Source organism: Talpa occidentalis, unplaced genomic scaffold, assembly GCF_014898055.3.
Source record: "Talpa occidentalis isolate TD23 unplaced genomic scaffold, MPIMG_talOcc4v2.1 talOcc4.13, whole genome shotgun sequence".
NCBI lineage: Eukaryota > Metazoa > Chordata > Mammalia > Eulipotyphla > Talpidae > Talpa > Talpa occidentalis.
The window spans coordinates 58,777,350-58,797,690 of record NW_023601322.1 but is presented as its reverse complement, the minus strand read 5'-3'; the positions used below and the strand labels follow the sequence as shown (position 1 = coordinate 58,797,690).

The 20,341-nt window shown below is 56.8% G+C and overlaps 1 protein-coding gene across 1 annotated transcript; it reads left to right on the top strand.

Annotated features, from left to right (window-relative positions):
- The first annotated feature begins 1,204 nt into the window (after window positions 1-1,204).
- On the top strand, window positions 1,205-19,502 carry SLC6A7 (solute carrier family 6 member 7). Its single transcript, XM_037508947.2, has 14 exons — window positions 1,205-1,316; window positions 5,713-5,896; window positions 7,541-7,672; window positions 7,835-8,069; window positions 9,535-9,673; window positions 11,061-11,195; window positions 11,896-11,999; window positions 12,321-12,445; window positions 13,099-13,211; window positions 13,522-13,653; window positions 14,065-14,164; window positions 14,366-14,466; window positions 15,023-15,190; window positions 17,783-19,502. The coding sequence occupies exons 1-14, from the start codon at window positions 1,284-1,286 to the stop codon at window positions 17,990-17,992; spliced, it is 1,911 nt and encodes a 636-aa protein (XP_037364844.1). The 5' UTR covers window positions 1,205-1,283; the 3' UTR covers window positions 17,993-19,502.
- Window positions 19,503-20,341: the final 839 nt, after the last annotated feature.

The following is a 20,341-nucleotide window of genomic DNA, read 5'->3' as shown; positions in this document are numbered from 1 at the left end:
CCATGATCACTCCAGATAATGATCCCCCCCGCCCCCGCCCGCCCCAGCCACAGGCTCTCCAGACCCTGGCCACACTCTGAATGGTTCAGCCAGGCTCTGCGGGCAGGTGTTTCATTTTACAGATGTGAAATCACAGCACTCCCAAGGTCACACAGTGCTGGTGTCCCAGAGCCCAGGTAACAGTCATGATCTGAGTAACAGTCAGGATGACACGGTGGTACTTGCCTTGACTTCCTGCTGGCCCAGGCTTGCCTGATTTATTTTCATCCCAAGGGAAACAGGAGTATCCAGGACCACCATTTACCTGTCCATGAGGCCCGACTCTGTCACTGGTGTCACTCCCTCGCTCTGTGACCTTGAATGATAACAACCTCTCTGTTTCAGCTTCCTCATCTGTAATAGAAAGATGATGCTACCTGCCTCTCCATGTCACTGTGTTGAAAAAGCAAGACCTATCCAAGTAGTCTGGACTCTTTATATGTTCCATAAAAATTCGTGGATTGGGTGAATATCTGAATTTTGTGGGCAGGAGTGGGCATCCTCAGACCCAGTCAATAAATATTAACTGAGCCCTTCTTCTGTGCCAGGGCTAAATGTTTTCTATGCTCTATCCCCCTGAATTCCTCCCATCCTAAGAGAGATAAGATTCGTACCCCCATTTCGCAGATGAAGAGGAGGCAAGGTCACACAGGGAGGCAGGGGAGCGCTGGGACACTGGGACCCAAGACGCGGCTGTTAGAGTCCCTGGCACGGCCGGTCTCCCTCCTTGCCCAGCTGGGGCTAAGGAGGCCCAGAGAGGGCAGGTTACTTGCCCAAGGTCACGCAGGAGACGGTGGCTTGGGCCTCCAGACCTCCGGAAGGTTTCCGTCGCGTACCCCCTGTTCGCGCGTTCAGCCCCTCCAATCCGCAGCTCTGCGTGCGGGGGCGCACGCACCCCCCCCCCATCAGTCCGGCAGCCCAGTCTGTCTGGGTGTCTCCGCGGGTGTAGCGGTGCACCCCCCCCCCCCCCGCCACCCCCAGCCTCCAGCGCTGCGCAGGGAGAGGCTGGGCATTGGCAGCCTGGGCCGGCGCCCCACGCCCGCACGCGCCCCACGCCCGCAGCCTACGGAAGGCAGCGCCGGCCCCTCACGAGCCCCCACCCCGCACGCAGCCGGAGCGCGGGAGCCGCCCCGGTCAAGGCGCGGAGGCAGGCCGGCGGCACGATCCGACCCGCGGGCTCCCTCTCTTGCTCTCTGCGCGCCAAAGAAGCCCCGCCGGGAAAGCCCAGCAACCCGCCCTCCGAGATGAAGAAGCTCCAGGGAGCTCACCTCCGAAAGGTAGGGCGCGGAAGCCGGGCGATGCGGGCGCACCTCAGGGAGGGGCGCGGAGACCCGCCCGCATCGAGGCCCCCGGGGGGTAGGATCGGGCACTTGGACCGACTCGGGGCTCTGGGGGAGACCAGACTGAGCCGGATTGCACGGAGGGGCGGGGTCACCGCGGGATGCGGGGGAGCTCTAGCCCCCTCACCTCCCAGCTTCCCCGCTCAGGTCTGGAGGTCGCGGTGTATGTGGTGTGGGCGAGCGGGGCCCGGGAACAGGTGTCTGCGGCCCCAGGAAGTACAGATTTGGGGTAACTGGGACCAGGTTCCCACCCCTCCCCAGTCCCCAGGAACATTTCCCCTAGGGACTGCTTGTAGGGTGGGGTGTTGGAATAGCTGAGCACCAGCCTTGAGCTGGACAAATTAGGGGGTTGGGGCGTGGGTGACATCCGCGGGCCCTGGTCTGTGCCCCCTACAGCAGAGAGCCAGCAGGGGGCCCCAGGCTTTCTTGCCCGTGCCTCTGCCCTGCTGGGCCCCTCCACGGGCTTCTTCTCCCACACCCTTCTCTCCTGGCAGCTTTAGCTTCCCTGCTGAGACCACACTGCCTCTCAACAGAGCTAAAGTGGGGCAAAAGAAGGATGGAGAAAATGGGCGACCCAGGGAATGTGGGCATGGGGTGGCAGCTGGCATGGGAGAAGTCGTCCAGCCTGAGTTCATGGGGCCTTGGGCCCTGGCCTCAGCCTCTCCCCCGCATTGTCCTGTGGGGCCAGACTTCCCAGCCAAGTTGTGTGCTAGGGAGGGAGAGGATTCGGGGAAGTTTTCTGGTCAGTCCTAGTCACGGAGTCAGAACTCCTGGGTACTGGTTCTGCAGCCACTTCCCCTGTGACTTTGGGCTGCCATGTCGGGTGTCAGCCACCAACAGGGCCCCAGTATCCTGGGGTGGGGGAGGGGAGAGGTGCTGCACTCACTGGGACCAAGGACAGTTGTTCACAGAAGCCGATTATGTTGAAGACTCAGCTTCCCTTGCCTCTCCACCTCCACAACATACTCATTTAAGTTCCCTGCCCTTGGGCGGCCAAGCATGGCCCCTCTGCAACGATGGGCTTTTATTTTATGTGCTTACCTGAGTGCACTGTTGGGACCACTTGTGCATCTCTAGGTCTTCTGGGGCGCCTTCCTCATGCTTGTCCATTCTCCCACTCTCCCCTTTCCCCTCCCTCCCTGCAAAAGCCTCTGCCCCTCCCCGCCACAGACCTGCATGTATGCACATGCCCTGTTCTGTGAAGTCTCTTGTGGTCCTCCACTCCCAGAGTCCTGTTTTCCCACTTTAAAGACAAGGAAACTGAGGCACAACAGGTGTAGCAACCTAAGACCTGGAGTGAGGCCACCAGACCTCAAGATCCCCTCCCTTGGTCTCATGAAGAAGTGACCAAGGAGTGAAGTGCCAGGTAGCAGCAAAGGAGTGGTGTTGTCCAAGAGGAGCCTGGGTTGAGAGCTGGGTCTGCTCCTAATTTGCAGCTGGATCTTGAACTCCTCCTGTCCTCTCCCTGAAGCTCAGTTTCTTCGTCTGCACAATGATGGAGTTGCACCCCAGATCCCTCTTATCGCTCTCATCCTGAAGAGGGGCTGAGAACCTTGGCTGGGGCCGTCCTACTACTGCCGGTGGTTCCTCAGTCCCTGCTGCTGCTGGCTTCTCCAGGGGGGTACAGATCTGGCAAACTCTGCTGTGTGTTCCTATGTGACTGGCTGGGGAGTGGGAAGATCAGAGGTGGGAGTCTCACACCCAGGCAGAATTGTGCAGCGACTCCTCAAGCTTCCAACCCTATCCCATTGATGTGTTGCTTTCCTCTCCCGATTCTGTACCAGCTCCCTGGGATTCACCTCATGATGGGATTAGGGGCTCCAGGCAGGCATGGGATTGGCTCAGCTTTGGAGGACCCCATCCCCTGCCCCCAGAGTAGGAACAGGCCTCCCTCTGATTGGGGAAGGAGGGGGACGGAAGAGCTGGCAGCATCCTGCTCTTGGAACTCTTGTCACCATGGAAACAGAGAGCGGACAGCTCTGTGAGCAGGGAAAGGGCAGCAGCTTCTCGGGAGGGATCAGAGGAACCTCATTACTGGACCCTCCTGCCAGCTGGCCTGAATGGGGCTGGGGGATCACAAGGTGACAGGCCATTCACATTGCGCAGTACCAAGGGCCAGTATCAACTGGCTGCTACCCCAATCCTCTGGGGCTCACTTGGGAGTGGCTCTGGGGGCTGATGCTTACCGAACTGGAAAGGAAGCCATGGAGAAAGGAGCATCAGACAGAAGGGGTCTGGGAGCTGCTGCACCCCCATTCCGGCATGTTTGAAGTCGCAGCTGAGGGACTTCCTGGCATATTCTTTTTTCAACCCTTGGAGCCTGGTCACTGTAACAGCAGCTTTTTATCACGGTCGTTGTCACCCATGGTGATGCCAGCCTGTCCCCAGCACCACCACCTTCTGGCCGTTGCCAGCCTCAGGCAGGATCCCCACCAGATCCTCACTGTCACTGAGAGTTAAGCCAACACTGTCACCCTAGTTCTGCCACCAAGCTGACTGCCCCTGCAGCTGCACCTCGCCTGTCATATTCACCCTCTCCGTGCCCACAATGCTGCTTAGACAACCCTTGCTGAACCTCCTCTGTTACCATCTGACTTGAGTGTAGACATCTACTTGGGTTGGGGCCAGAAAGGGCAATTTAAGAGGAAGAAGCAAATCTGGTCAGTGGCTATTTACTGAGTCCCTGCCCTGGGATCTGCTCTGGTGCCCAACCACTGTCAGGGTCCCCAGTGAAGTCTTTTTGTTGAGTCTTACCCAAAAGACTATTAGAGAGGAATTTTCTAGACATATATTCCTCCCAACCTCCCACAAGGAATCCCAGCATACGAGCTCCTTGAAACCCTTTTCAGAAATAGAACTGGAAAATAACATCTATTTTAGTCCCTGTTTAGAGTTGTGATGCCTAGTCCATTAAAGGATCTGACAAGTCCTGCAGCAAAGAAAACTTCTACTTTGTGTTCATTCAGTTTTATTCAAACTTCTTTGACTCAAGACTTTTTTCCAGTGACACTCATGAACAGTCCAGTTTTTGGAAACACTCATCTCTCCAAACCCCTCAATGCCCAAGTGGGGAAACTGAGGCTTGAAGACGCTTTGTGAAGTCACATGATGAGTTGGCCTACACTAGACACTAGATACCCCAGTCTCTTGATCCCCAGTCCAGTGGGATTCCTATTTCCCACAACCACTCCTCACTGGAAACAGGGGGTCCTCTCTCCTTCTGAAACCCATGGCCATCATTTGATAAAAGGCTTTCCTTCTCTGCCCCTGGGTCACACGAGACCACTTGGGTTTGATTTTCAGAGGCAAGCAGGAAAGGTCTGTATGCCCCTTTCTCCCTACCCACCCTGGTGTCACTTGCTGGGCACAGCTCTCTGAATTTCAGACACTCGTCCTGGTGCCTCTGGGCTTCCTGGCAGGCTGGCGCCCTGGCAGCTCATGGACACACTCGCTTGCATCCAGTAGCCAGAGGAGCACGCCATCTCTAGCCCAGCCCAATCAGAGGGTGCCCAGTGGACCCACACCCTCCTCTAGTCACGGCAAAGGGGGCTTTAAATACAGCTGGACTGTGTGCCATAGCACACGTGCGTCTCTGCTGCCTTTGGGCCTCCTCAGTGACGGGAGAATTAGGACTTTCTGAGATAGGTCACTGCTTAAGAAGCTTCTTGTTGTTCATGAACTAATAGTCACAGTCCTGAGGCCTCCCTGAGCGTCCATCTAAGCCCTCCCTTCGGGGAGCCCGTGGCTCCTTCCAGTCCTCTCTTCTCTGTGCCAATCTGCGTCCTCTTGTCCTCCTGTAACCTCTTTTCCTCAACATCCTCCTGTCTGGCCACCTGCCCTTTGAATATGCTCCAACTGTCTGTGGAGCTCTTAAAATGGGGTGCTCAGGACAGAGGAGCCAAGTTCCAGCTGTTGCGGTTGATGACACAGATTCAGAAGAAGGGCCCTCAGTTCAAGACAAAGGCTCCCCACTAACTGGTGGTGTAAAGCCTTGCGTACATCAGGATACCTCTTGGAGCCTCAGTTTCCCCCATTGAAGTGAAGCTTGGAAGAGCACTTAGTTGACAGGGTTATTTTGAAAGCGAAATTGGGTAATGTGAGCACACAGTACTGCTCAATACCCAGTCATCGTCATTCAAGTTCATAGTCACCTAAAGCCCCCGAGCTCTGGCAGCGGACCATAGCAGGCCAGGTGAGAGCAGCGAGTGTGACCTGAACCACAGTGCATCTTCGCATGCGCCCTGTTCAATTCCATGTTCTTGTTTGGGGGAGTCATGGTTTCAACCTAGCTTCAACTTCCCTCCCTCACCCCTTTGCTCTCTTTTACTGGTAGCCTGTCACCCCAGACCTGCTGATGACCCCGAGTGACCAGGGTGATGTAGACCTGGACGTGGACTTTGCTGCAGACCGGGGGAATTGGACGGGCAAGCTGGACTTCCTGCTCTCCTGCATTGGTTACTGTGTGGGCCTGGGGAATGTCTGGCGTTTCCCCTACAGAGCCTACACCAACGGAGGAGGTATGGGCCTGCCGTCCTGCCGGAGGGGTGTCCAGGGCCACAGGCCCATGCTTGGAATGGAGTGAAGATTTTAGTGGCCTTGGCCTGTCTCCTCTGTAACCTTGAGCCAGTTGAGAGCAGTTTCTAGTGGCCTGGGGCCGGAGGCAGGGTGCTCACCCAGCCGTGTGACTTTCATCAGTCTCCTGGGATTCACCCCATGGAGAGGAGGGGCAGCTAGGCCCCTTGCTTTCATCCCCAGCCTAAATACCCACATGGCGCTCTCTCTAAGGCTGGTACTTCCCGAGCCTTGAGCGAGGGGCAGTGGGGCAGCCTCAGTTTCATGAACATATGCTCTTAATACTTCCCCCTTTTGCCACACACACACACCCCCCTCCTCCAGAACCCTCCTTCATCAATCATTCCCACTCTATCCCCACCTCCTGCTTCCTTCCACTCAGACTGCAAACACCAATTCTCTTCCATCTTAAACAAATCCGCCGATGTCCCTGCTTCTCCGTCAAGGTGCTATTCCAAGTCTCGTCAACAATGGCTAGGGTTGAGTGCTTCCCATGGCCAGGGTACTCAACCCTGCTTCCCTTGCCCTCTTATTTACCCCTGATGAAGCCCTCCTGGTGGGCACCTTTGTCTTGAAAAGGGGAAGGGCATAGAGAGGCCAGGTTCTTTGCTCAAGGTCAAAAGGTCACAGATCCAGCATTCCACTGGGGACCACCTTCTCCACACCCGTGTCTGTCAGCACTGGACATTCTCATCGCTCCCCAACTCATTAAGGAAATATATATGGCAGCGTGACAGAACCCCAACTAGAGCTGGAGGGAGTGAGGGAAAGATAGACCGGTGTGTCTGCAGAGTGAGGTTAGGCTGGCGTCTGAGCAGCAGGGAGCTCCATCACGTCCACAGTTCCCTGTGCTGCCCTGTCCGCCCTCTCCCGCGCTCCTGACTCTTCCCCCTTCCCGTGCGATGACCTCATTTTTTCCTGAGCCTGGCTTCCTCTTTGCACTGGGGGTGGTGGGCGGCTACAGATAATGCCGGAATGACTTCCTCCTCAGCGCCACTCTCTCTAGATGATTTTGGAGAATTGCAGGGCAGGTTTCGAACTGGCCTGGCTGGGGACATGTGCCTCGGAGAGGTGGGCAGGGAGCTGGCTGGTGTGACGGCGGCCCTTCCAGAGCCATATGGTGGTGGGCAGTTCTCTAAGGGAGCTGGTGGCTGAGATGAAAAAAAAAAAAAGAAGGGACACTGAGCACATGAGACCACAGGTGACAGCCACAGCATCAGAGGTGGCAGGAGAGGTGGGGGAGGAATGGGAGTAGATTGGAGCCAGATTCTGCCGGTGTTGACGTCTGGATGGAGGAGCTTGTACTTTCTTTAGCAGGAATTCGCTCTTTCATTCATTCGCTCAGTTATTCATTCACAATACCTGCTCTGAACCCAGTTCCTCTCCTGATCTGGGCCCTGGGGTTGTAGAGTGGCCCAATCCCCACCTGCCCCCTTGATCCTCTGGCCTCCCCTGGCCTGAAAGAAGATAGTACCAATCCAGAAATGCTCCCTTATGTCACAGGTGCTGTCTGCCATGTTGGGGGGTGGCTGGGCCTGAGTAGGGGAGCAGCACACCCGAGAACCTCCCCCCACACCCTCCCCCTGCAGGTGCCTTCCTGGTCCCCTACTTCCTCATGCTGGCCATCTGCGGCATTCCCCTGTTCTTCCTGGAGCTCTCTCTGGGCCAGTTCTCCAGCCTGGGGCCTCTGGCTGTCTGGAAGATCAGCCCGCTCTTCAAAGGTGAGGTCTCAGTGGCCCCCAAGATGGCCTGGGTCTCGAAAGACAGGGAGGTTGTCCCCCACCCCCTCAGCCTCCAGGCAGAGAGGGCCGTGAAGCCCAGGAAGGGGAGGGCTCCCCAGTGGCCATGCAGCCCGGCCAGCAAGAAGCCCCTCTGTCCGCCAGGTGCCGGCGCAGCCATGCTGCTCATCGTGGGCCTGGTGGCCATCTACTACAACATGATCATCGCCTATGTCCTCTTCTACCTCTGCGCCTCCCTCACCAGCAACCTGCCCTGGGAGCACTGCGGCAACTGGTGGAACACCGACCTCTGCCGGGAGCACAGGGGCTCCAAGGATGGCAACGGGGCCCTGGCCCTCAACCTCAGCAGCACCGTCAGCCCCAGCGAGGAGTACTGGAGGTCAGGCCCGCTGGCCGCGGCACTCTGGGGGCCCGGGGGCAAGGGCAGGAGTGTACTCTGTCCCCCAGGGGTTCTCCAGCTGGGAGGCCAAGTTCAGGTGCCCGTGTCAGGTGGAGTCTGGGTTTTAAGCCCAGCTCCTCACTTGACCTTGAACACTGTACTTAGCTTCTAAAGCTCCATCTATGAAGTGGGTAGGACGGTAGTGTCTCTCACGCCGGCGGTGAGGAGGAAAGAAGGCATGTAAGCCGTGCTGTCCACTAGCTGATACGGAGCACTCAGGACACTCTGCTGCCGTGCGATAGCCCTCCTGTGGCCTCTGAGAGCCTCCCCTTCCTCCTCTGCCCAAGAGGGTGATGATTGTTCCTGCTTCATAGGATGTTATCCATTTTTTCATTCTTTTAATAAATATTTATTGAGCATGACCTATCAGGAGGCAAAACACTTAGCATAGGCCAGGCCCAAACCTAGTAAAGTAGTAAAGCCCGTCTCTGGTCAGTCTAAGAAGAGAGCTAGGATTCTAGCAGCGTAAAAGATCACTGTGGGAATTACGCAGATAGTGCAGGTAAAATCCTCCCTGCGCAGCTACATTGTCCCATGAATGGGGCTGTCAGAGAATAGGTCTCAAAGCCCCACATCATAGCTGGGAGAACAGGACTGAGAAGCTTGTCAGTAGGTGGTGGCAGATGCATTCCTGGAACCAAGACTCCTACATTCCTGATCCTCTTCTGGAACATTCCAGAATAGCCTGGCCCCTGGGTTGGGACTTGACTAACCAGACGACACAGACCAGGTATCTCAAGCCCTTTACCTGCACTGCCACTTTCAGGGGTCTTTCAGGCCACTTTCAGGGGTCTCCATGGAAACACCATGGTCCACTGTGTCCCTTGGGGTGAAGGCAGGAAGCAATTTAGGAAATTCACTATGGGAGTCTATGCAGGGACTTTACAGAGGTGAGGGAATCCAGGGGAAGGAGAGGCACCAAGGATCAGCAAGAGGGACAGATGTGCCATCCCCCTAAGCCAAGTGAAGGAGGGCCTGGAACCAGGGGAGATGTTTGGAACCTCAGAGGAAGGACTGCCCAGCAAGAATTGTCATGGCCAGATGCTGATGGGGTATTTGTGTGTGTTTGGCGGGGTGGGGGTGGGGTGGGGAGGAGTGGCTTGGGGAGGGTGTGTATGTGTGTGTGCAAATATCCTGACCCTCCACTCTTCCACCCTCCAGTCTCCTACTGTTGGGTCCCCTTAACCAAAACCAAGTGAAAGGCGAGCAGACAGTCAGTCTGGATGATGGGGTCTGTAGAGACACCAACTGGGTGCAAGCTGACCAGTGGAGGACTGAAGGCGATGGGGGGGGGGTATTAAATGGAGAAAAATCAGGAGATCCTCGCAGGCTGGCATGGCTTTGGTCTATGTCCATGGAGTATGACAGGGCGACCAGGGGACGCTCAGACGTTTGTCTCCCACAGCCGCTACGTCCTCCACATCCAAGGCAGCCGGGGCATCGGCAGTCCGGGGGAGATTCGCTGGAACCTCTGCCTCTGCCTGCTGCTGGCCTGGGTCATCGTGTTCCTCTGTATCCTCAAGGGGGTGAAGTCATCGGGCAAGGTGAAGCTGGGAGGCCCTGGAGGCCTGAGGTGGGGGGACGGGAGAGGACTTCCTGGAGGAGGTAATGTGTGGACCGAGTCTGAGAGGATGGGTAGACTTCATTTGGAAAGAAGGGAGCGAGAGGGCATGGAGGTTGGTGGGGAGCACTGAATGAAGAGGGAAGTGGAGGTAAGGATGGCGTGGCTAGGCTGTCTCACAGGGCTAGAGGTGGCCAAGGCAGGACCTATTATTCAAAATTAAATTCTTGCCCAGAACCTCTTGCCCAGCCACTCTGAAGGGGCTCAGCGAGTGTTTGTGGAGTGCTTAGGGGGTGGGCATACAAGCCAGGGCTCTTCCAGATGCAAAGGACCAGTGCTCAGTTGTTACACTCAATTGGAAAAATCTGAAGGTTGAACTTCAGACACGGCTGGGCCTAGGGGCTCAAATGATATCAGCATGTAGTTCTGTCAGTTTCTCAGCAATGCTTTCCTCCAGAGTGGCTCCTTCTCAGGCTTCACTTTTCATGAGGTTGCCCCTAGCAGTTGCTGCTGACATCGTACCTGCTAGTGAAGGGCTCTCCCTTTCCCTGGTTTGCAAAAAGCCTGGAATTGAGCCTCTCTGGGTGGGCTGGGTAGTGTACCATTCCTGAACGCAGAGGCCAGGAGGATGGCATGAGCTGCCTGGCTGGGTGTGGGTCCCAACTCTGGAGCTGGGAATGGAGTCCATCCTAGCTAGGCAAAGCTGGGGTGCTGTTATCTGAAGAAAGCCAGTGAGATGCTGGAAAGGCAAAATCACACAAGTCCATTGAAGGTTGTAAAGGGCAGGAAGGGCCATAAAGCTGTTTTGGAAGGGCTCAGAAACTTCTCGAATGGTATGTGCAATCATTTATAAATTAGAATTTGTCCTGCTACAAAGTACTGAGAAGTGTCTGCAGAACCATTCAGAGAAAGACTAGAAAGACAGTGTGGAAAGCAGCTAGAAAGTAAGGAGATCAGGTCTGGTGAGAAGGAAGGCAGAGGGCCACTGAGATCTGAGGGGCCTGGGGGCCCTTAGGAAATGCTGGAGGCTTGGGAACATGGGGACTGGGCTGAAGGAATTTGGGAGTCAAATGTCTGATGACCATCAGGGGTGGGGGTGAGGTGCAGAGGTCGGGGCTTGGGAGGGAGTGGACACACAGGAGAGGGCCCCAGTCGAGGCAAGGGCCTGGCAGCCCAGACTGGAGCCATGGTGGAGCTGGAGAGGGGTTGCGGTTGGGATGGCCTCAGAAGCAGTGATGGTGAGGGGGTGAGGTTATGGATAAAAGCTGTTCCTGTCCTGGACTCCCCAAAAGTTGGGGGGAGCTAGTAAGATGGGGATTTCAGGAGGAGGAGCAGGGTGGAGAGGAGTCTTTGCCCCTCTTGCCATCCAGGTAGTGTACTTCACGGCCACGTTCCCCTACCTCATCCTGCTCATGCTGCTGGTCCGAGGAGTCACCCTCCCAGGGGCCTGGAAGGGCATCCAGTTCTATCTCACACCCCAGTTCCACCACCTGTTGTCTTCCAAGGTGAGGCCTTGGGCTGGGGTGCAGAGGGAGGGATCTGGCCTGAGGGAATCCTCCACTGAGACTCCCCAGTTCCAGACACTGTGCTTGGTACAGTGGTTTTCACCTGTTATTCTCGACAATCCTATGAGGTAGATGTTATTCTTCCACTTTATAGATAAAGAAACTGAGGCCTGAAAGAATCAGTGAGTGGCCTCAGGGAGTGGCCAGCCTATATCCATCTGGCTCCTGCACCCTGGAGGGAGTTGGTAGTGAGATGGCAGCAGCAGTGGTTTCTGTGTTGGTGATGGCCATGCCCACCCCTGCCTAGCATGTTGCATGCATATAGTTAGGTAGCTCTATGCATATCCCCTCATTACAGATGAGGGACCTTGTGCCCAGAATGGCAAGGAAGTAGTGGGGCTGGAATCCAAATGTGGCCCCTGCCAGTCCAGGTAGGAAGGAAAGGTGCTCCACAGACTTACTGTCAATATGAATCTATGGAAAACTCACATGAGGCACCACTTCCTTCAGAACTGGACCAAGCTTAGAGATCACCTGGATCCTGGCTGGGGAAACTGAGGCTCAAAGAAAGGAGACACTTGCCCAAGTTCTGAAGGGTCAGTGTGGGAGCAGGCTGGCACTTGTGAGCCAGGCTCTTCACCACACCATCCCTGGACCTGACACACCGGAGCATCTCCATCTCTGTCTTTCCCTGTCACAGGTGTGGATCGAAGCTGCTCTGCAGATCTTTTACTCCCTGGGTGTGGGCTTCGGGGGTCTCCTTACCTTTGCCTCCTACAACACATTTCATCAGAACATCTACAGGTGAGTGCAACCTCTCAGACCCTGGGAGGGGAGTGGCTGGGGAGAGGAGTGACTGGGGGGATTGGAAGTGGTTGAGGGAGGGGGGAGGAGAGGGGCTGGGGGTGAAGCAAGGGGGGAAAGGAAGGGGCTTTCAGGGGGGAGGGGAGTGGCTTGGGGTGGGGATTGGCTGGGGGAGGGCATTGGCTGGGGGGAGGGGGGTGAGTGGGGGAGGAAGGGGCTGGGAGGAAGGGAGGGGCTGGGGTGGAGGATAGTGGCTGGTGGGGAGGGTCTCATGCGATGAGGACCTGCTCACCATGGCCTGTGCCTAACCTTCTCCCACAGAGACACCTTCATCGTCACTCTGGGCAATGCCATCACCAGCATCCTGGCTGGCTTCGCCATCTTCTCTGTCCTGGGTTACATGTCTCAGGAGCTGGGTGTGCCTGTGGATCAAGTTGCCAAAGCAGGTGTGCAGGGCGCCCAGTCCTGGCGGGCGAGGATGTGTGCCTGGCACACTGGGCTGGCGAGGGCGCATGGGTGTGGACCAGCAGTGTTGTAGATGGGTACATCAGGTGTGTGCAAGGGAGTCCAAGTGCCAAGGGATGGGTGTGCAAATGAACGTGTGCCACCCTGGGTCTGGAGACAAGCAAATTCTGTCTGTGACGTTTATGTTTCATCACATCTTAGTAATTTGCCTCTCTTGACCAGTGAGTCACGTCCAGTGTCAGGAAGCCTGTGTGCACTTGCATCCAAGGTGCAAATGATCTTGTGAATCTGTAGCTTGTGCCAATGATGTTTCTAAGTATGTGTGTTAATGGGATTGTTTGTGCAGTGATTGTGAACATATGTGTATTCAAATGAGGTTTTCTATCTGGGTCTGGTGTTTATTCATATATTCATTATTTATTCATTTATTTTATCAACTTATGTCCATTGAGGACCCACAACGTGCTTGCCTGTGTCACAGGAATTAAGAACGCGTCTGCAGCACGTACTTTGTGTATATCTCTGGGTTTGGCTAAGCGAGTGTGCCCCAGCTGGAGTAAGCAGCCGTGTGCACTGGAGTAGGTGTGTGGGGGCCTGCTGCACCCCCAAGGCTGACCAAGTGCCGGTGGCCCAGGCCCTGGCCTGGCCTTTGTTGTCTACCCGCAGGCCATGACCATGCTGCCTCTGGCGCCCTTCTGGTCCTTCCTCTTCTTCTTCATGCTGCTGACCCTCGGCCTGGACAGCCAGGTGGGCCTTGTTCTGCCAGCGGACCCCTTGTGCAGTGTGTGTCTGTGTGTGAGAAGTGTGACTGTGTCTGTTTCTGTGTGTTGTGTGTCTGTGTGATAAGTGTATGGTGTGTGTGATGTGTGTCTGTACGTCTTTGTGCGTGGCTGTATGTGTGAGAGGTGTGCCTGTATCTGTGTGTGTGGTGTGTGTGCAAAGTGCAAATATGCGATGTGCTCTGTGTATTTGTATGTCTGTGTGTGATATGTCTGTGTGTCTGTGTGTGTGTTGGGGGGGTAGGGACAGAACACAGACGCCCCCCCATCCCCCTCAGTTTGCCTTTCTGGAGACCATTGTGACAGCTGTGACAGACGAGTTCCCATACTACCTGAGGCCCAAGAAGGCCGTGTTCTCGGGGTTCATCTGCGTGGCCATGTACCTGATGGGGCTGGTCCTCACCACAGATGTGAGTGGCGCTGCGGGGCAGGTGGGCGGGGCTGGGAAGCCCGGTGTCCATGACCAGGCAGAGCACCCCCAAAGTCACCTGCTTCTTTCTCTGTGGGAAGAAACTGGTCACCCAGACCCTCTCCCCAAAGGAATAGCCTTGTCTGTAACCCAGAGGCCCCGCTTGGCAGTCAGAGTGCGTCCTTGCCAGGACAGAGACCTCAACTCCTTGAGCCTATTTTCCTGCCATCGGTAGGGAGCCTGCCCCTAGGGTTCCCTGAGATGGAAGCAGACATTCAAAGGAAAGATGTCCTCATCTTGCCCCCCGCCCCCCAGCCTGGCTGCTTCCTGCTCACTTCCTACCTGGAGAAGGAGCAGTGGCAGGGAGTGAGGCTTGGGCAAGTGGACCCCAGAGTTGTGACTTGTGTTCCAGGGGGGCATGTATTGGCTGGTCCTTTTGGATGACTACAGCGCCAGCTTCGGGCTCATGGTGGTGGTGATCACCACATGCCTCGCCGTCACCCGGGTGTATGGTGAGCAGGGCTGTGGGGGGCAGAGTTGAGGCTCCACACAGCGGAGAGTGGGAGTGGAGAGTGAGAGTGGAGAGTGGGGCCCCTGCACTGCGTCCCTGATCCCAAGGGCTGGGGTTTCCAGTGGGGGCAAACGGGTGGGCTGGGGGCTGCTGGCACTTGTGGGGCCCGCTGGTGGATCAGCCTCGTCCCCTTCCCGCGCAGGCATCCAGAGGTTCTGCAGAGATATCCACATGATGCTGGGATTCAAGCCAGGCCTCTACTTCAGGGCTTGCTGGCTGTTCCTGTCCCCGGCCACGCTGCTGGTCAGTGGCGGGGGGAGGGCTGCTGCTGAGGGCAGGGCTCCTCTGGGCATTCGGTCTGGCAGCCCTAGCCCAGAGGGACCGCTGTCGGGGGTGGAAGCGGGGGTGGGCACCAGGATGCTGTTCTCCCCTCTGCTGATGCCCCCAGATGTTGTGGTTGTGCTGGACCTAGCCCAGTATTTGGTTGGCAAAATGAATGGGGCTTTACTCAGGTCTCTGGGCCTCAGGGCTGGGGCTTTGAGGCTGTGCTTTCCCAACCTTGGGGGGACCCCTCTCAAGGATAGACCATTTCAGGAATTAGGGTGCTTCCAAGCTAGGCTATAGGGTCAGCATCGGGTCAACTCAGAGCAGGACTAGCTCGAGCAAGGCCAAGTTGCAAAGGTGACCCTTTCAGGTTCGGTGTAAGTTAGAATTGGGCCATCCAGAATTGGGCAGCGGTCTTTCTCAGCTCTGGGGATGGCATTGGGCTGGTCTATCCCAGTCTGACAGTCGCTCAGACCTGGGGTCTCCCAAGCCCGGCCAGTCGAGGCCCTCTGTGACCTGGGAGCCCCACCCGCAGGCCCTGCTGGTGTATAGCATCGTCAAGTACCAGCCCTCTGAGTATGGCAGCTACCGCTTCCCAGCCTGGGCAGAGCTGCTGGGCATCCTCATGGGCCTGCTGTCCTGCCTCATGATTCCGGCCGGCATGCTGGTGGCTGTGCTTCGAGAGGAGGGCTCGCTGTGGGAGGTGAGTCTGCCCCAGCCCATCTACCCCAAGCTTCCTGACCATGGCCCCACCCTGAGTCCCCTGGCTGGGGCCCATCTGCACCAAGGCCTCATCTGGGACCCTGCAGGCATCTTTTACCCCATTCTGCAGTTTTTCTAACCAGCACCTGAGCTATGATCCAGCTCAGACCCGCTTGACAAGATCGGGCTAGAGTCCTGCCCCGTGCCCCCAAGCCCCTATGGCCCGTGGAGGGAAGGTGGCACAGTCAAAAGACCACTCATGGGGGCCAGTGCCCACATGTCTTGGGGAAACCTGAGAGGACAAGGGTCTTGCCCATGGTGAGTCAGGTGAGTGTTGGGGCTTGAAATGGGTCCCTAGCTTCCTTAGAGTGGGCTGTCACCCTCTTTCTGAGCCCAGAAGCCTTGGTGCAGCCCACCAAAGTGACTTGGGCATGGGGTGAAGGTGTGAGCCTTTCCAGCGGCACAAAGGGTACACGCTGTGTGGTGCAGGCACGCACCTCAGGCCTTAGAAGAGGGAAGTACTGACTGCAGGACCTTGGATGAGCAGTGATGCTGTGTGACCTTGAGCGGGGCCCTCCCCTGATGAGATGGAGCTGAGTGAGCCTGCTAGGGTCAGGAGAGAGACTGAGGCTGAGTTACCCACCCCCACCCACCCCCACCACTCACCCCCATGTGCATAGGAAGTGTGCAGAGCCAGCAAGGCTTTTTCACAAGAGCTTATTGTTAAATATTCAACAACCTTGTGGCCAGCTTGAAATTGACACCATTGGGGATATTCACATCCCTGAAGCTGGGTACAAATCAGACCTTGGCACAGGCACCCCTCATCTAGCATGCTGTAGCCGCCCCTCCCCTTGGTTACCCTTCATCTCATGTCCATGTCTCCACTTGGAGAGAGGCTAGAGCCCTTCCCTGGCAGAAGTGGGTTGTGACCACACAGCCCAGATCGCATGGGAGTCCTGGAATCCCGTCCTTCAACTGCAGCGTGACCTGGGGCAAGCCCTTCCCTTCTCTGCCCTTCAGGAGCCCCATTTGTCTCTGTGCTGGAGAGCAGGGTGTCTGCCCAAGGCAGAAGGAGGGGCGCTGCTAGCTTCCCAGAATCTCCTGGTTCTCCAGCCTTGCCCTGCCTCCCTCCTGCCTGCCACTGCACCCACAGCAGGGAGAGGGGCATGTTGTTGGAGGTGTTGGGCACTGCAGAGGACCATCCCCAGCTCAGGGATGCTCCCTCACAGACCAGGGCTTCCACCGCTGACGCTGGTGTTGGAACCTCAGGTCGGCCATCTGGCAGCTGCATGACCTCAGCAAGTTAATGTGCCCCTCTGAGCCTGGGTGCTGTCATTAGCATGAGGGCAGGGACATAACACAGGGGGAGAAGAAAGCAGCTTCTCAATGTCGTCAGTCCAGAAAGTCAGAGGTTGCAAAAGTTGAGATAGGGTCAGACGGCCCAGGTTCAAGCCCCAGCGCCGCCACTTTCCACCTGTGTGACCCTGGCCAGCTCAGTGAGCCTCTCTGAACATCGCTTTCAGATACTGTCTTGTAGGGAGACTAACGACTAGAGAAGCCCACACTGGTACAGCCTGAGACACCGTGAGCACTTTTGGTCCCCAGCTAGGGCTTCTCCCTGGTGATTTTATCCCAGGGCACATTCTTCAGTGTCTGGAGATAATTCTGATGGTCACAAGAGGATACAGGTGTGGGGGAGTACAATGGTGGGCAAACCTCCCCACGTACCCAGGGGTGAGCCCCACTCGGAGAATCCCCCAGATAAAGCTGTCAACAATGCTCATGCTAGAAACCTCGGTCTCTGCATTGACATTCAGCTGGAAGTCCTTGCTCTTGGGAGCTTGTGTTTTAACGAGGGCAACAATGAACAGAGAGACAGTGTAGGTGGTGGTTAGTACTATACTTAAAGCAAAACAAAGGAATAGAGAGACATGGAAGGTAAGTGTCTGGCCAGGGTGGTAAGGGGGAGACCTCTCTGGGGAGGTGACAGAGACCTGACCAAATTGATGAGGTGACCTGAGTTGCATCCAAGCAGAAGGGCATCTGTGCAAAGGCCCTGAGGCAAGGGAGGCTGCCATGTTAGGGAACAGCAAGGAAGTCGACACAAGAGGGGCTGGCAGGAGAGTGGCAGAGCCACCATCACTGAGAGGAGCAGGGCTGGGACACAGAGACTGTGGTGGGTGTGGTGGGGATCCCCTCCGCGAGAGCACTGCCAATGGCAGGTGGACAGCATGCTCCAGGTACGTTTCCATAGTGCACCATGTTTGAATGTGGAGCCTGACCAAGCCCTGGGCCTTGCACATCAGACCTCAAACTACCCTTTGGGGGGGAGGCCATGATTCCCACGTGACAGAGAAGGAAGCAGAACTTATGTTCTTTGCCCAAAGGTCACCCCACTTGTAAGGGGCATAGCAGGGTTTTCCCCTGGGTATGGCGTGACTCCCTGGGGAAATACTAGAATGATATTGACTCTCCCTAGTGTGTTCCAGGACTAATCAGGTGGTGTGATGGGGTCTTTGCCGGGTGCCTGACCCTGGGGAGCAGTCCCTGAGAGCTGGCCCTTTTTACCACTATCCTTGCTCTGCTGCAGCGACTCCAGCAGGCCAGCCGGCCGGCCATGGACTGGGGCCCATCGCTGGAGGAGAACCGGACAGGCATGTATGTGGCCACCCTGGCTGGAAGCCAGTCACCCAAACCGCTGATGGTGCACATGCGCAAATATGGGGGCATCACCAGCTTTGAGAACACTGCCATCGAGGTGGACCGAGAGATTGCCGAGGAGGAAGAATCTATGATGTGAGGCAGGAGGCAGGTGGGCAGGAGGCCCTGGCCACAGAGGGCAGCTGTGCCCCTGGGTTCTGAGAGGTCCGAGGCTGTGGGAGGTTGCCAAGCTGATGCTGGTCCCCCAGTGCAAATCCCTCCTCGTGGCCTCTGCCTCTCCTGAAACTTGTCTGTCCCTACACACACACACACACACACACACACACACACACACATGCACACCCACATACATGCACACATGCACCCACACACACTCCCATTCAAAGCTGAGGATGGTCCAGCTCAGCCTCCACTTTTGCAGATGGACAAACTGAGGCCAGGGAGGAGGGACTTGGCCAAGGTCACATGGCCAGGCCTCCTGACCAGCTAGCTTCCTTTCTCATGTGGCCACAGGTACCACCCTGCATCTTTGATTAGGGCCTAGCCCCTTCTCTGGGGAGCCTGCTCCACTCACTTCAACATAACCAGAGATAGCGGGGAGACTGGGCATCACAAAGCCCTGCCATCGAGCTTTTAGCAAGTCGAGTGGAAGAAGGATCCCTGTGGGTCACATGCCAGGGTGACCTCCAGGCTTCCTGAAGGAGGTGGGACTGAGGGCCCTAGAAGTTCAGAGAGAGAGGAAGGGGGGAGACGGCCTTGGTGAGGAGCTGACCCAGCCCAGAGGTGGAGGTCAGACTGCTGGCCCCTGCTCTTCCCCTGGAGCACAGACTAAGGCGCAGGGGCAGGGAGTGTGGTGCTAGACATGGGTGTGACCAGTTGACAATGGGGTCACATGGGGATGAAAACTGGCCAGGACAGGCGTCCAGGGATGGTGGGGTGGGCAGAGGGTTTGCATGATCTGGTTAGGCTGTAGGTAGAATATATTCTGGGTCAGTGCCGGGTGCAGGGTGGAGGTGGGAGACCTGCAGAAATGGGCAAGAGGAACCCTGAGCTAGGGTTGGGGTAGGGAAAGATAGGAGGACTCCCCACTTCTGAGAAAGGCCCACAGTTTCCCTCACTGAACCCCGTACTCCCTAGTGCAGGGAGCCCGGGGCACAATTCAGACATGAGAGGAAGCCAGACCCACGCCAGCTGCAGAGATAGGAACCAGGGGAAACAGGCCTCAGGGCCCCCTCTCTTCCCTTCTCTCCCATCCTGGTGGCCCTCCCCATGCCCTCTAGCTCCAGCCACTGCTGGGAAATTGGCAGTGGGTGACCAGGACACTGAGTGACTGGGAGGTGGCCCATCCGCGTGACTGTCTGGTCCTGATGCTGCCACTCTGCTCCTGGATGTGGGCCCTTGGAGGTGGGCATGGGACAGAGGCAGAGTGCAGGGTCAGCTGATACCCCGGCCTGTGGCCAGAGCCCTGGGCCTTCTGTTCTTGGGCATGGACACCAGAGGGCCCGCCCTGGGGCCCTGCTTTCCTGAGAGCAGGGGTTGTGAACAGCTGCACGATTTCTTGCACATGCGTCCCCAGGTCTCTGTCTCTCTCCTGGTGTCTCCCCAACCCATCTGTGTCCTGTTAGTTTACTGTTAATAAACACCAGTGTGATCACCCTCCTTGCCTGTCTCCTGCCGCCGAGTGCCCTAAGGTGGGTAGCACAGGGCGTGCTGGCTCTCGTTGGGCACATGTGGGAATGGAGCCTCCTTTCTGGTCTCTGACTCTTTTTGCCCTGACATTCCTCCATGGCACTGGGCCGCTTCGTCCCCTCTTGTTCATCTGGACCAACTGAGGTCCACCACGGGAAGAGACCTGCTCTGGGTGACCCGGCCGAGGCAGGTGGAGCCAGTGACAAACCAGGCACAGGGACGCCCTCCCTTCCTTCCCCACCGACCTGCTGCGAGAAGCTGGAGCTGGAAGATCAGGGCTGGGAGTTCTCAGGCTGGAAAGATTTCTGGTTCCCCCACCCCCTCCTGGCAGGACCTTGCCTTATCAAAGAGGGCAGGGCCTTTCAAATTCCAGGCCGGGTATTTGCAAAGTCTTTGATTCAGGGTAGAAGGCAGGACCTCTGCATATTTTGGATATTAATAAAGTTCCCCTAAGGGCCAGGCCCTCTCTTGTCCTTTGTTTGGCCTTGAGCTCAGGGAAGAGAGATGGGTTTGCTAACATGTGGAGGATGAAAGGATGATCTTGGCAATTTAAGGTGCTTCCCCATATCCTGGGGCATGCTCCAGCCGGCTAACAGAGCCTTCTCAGGGACCCCAGCCCACGTGCCTCTGCTCTGGAAGAGGTGCTCTCTGCACTCTACCTGCTGGCTCTAGGACAGACCCTAGCAGCCACTAGCTTGTGTGCATTCCTCACCCAGCCTCTGCTGCTGCCTGGCCTCTTGGGAGCCAGGATTGAAGTATCCTAGGATTGGCAACCCATCAGCCTCCCCTCCCCCTGCTC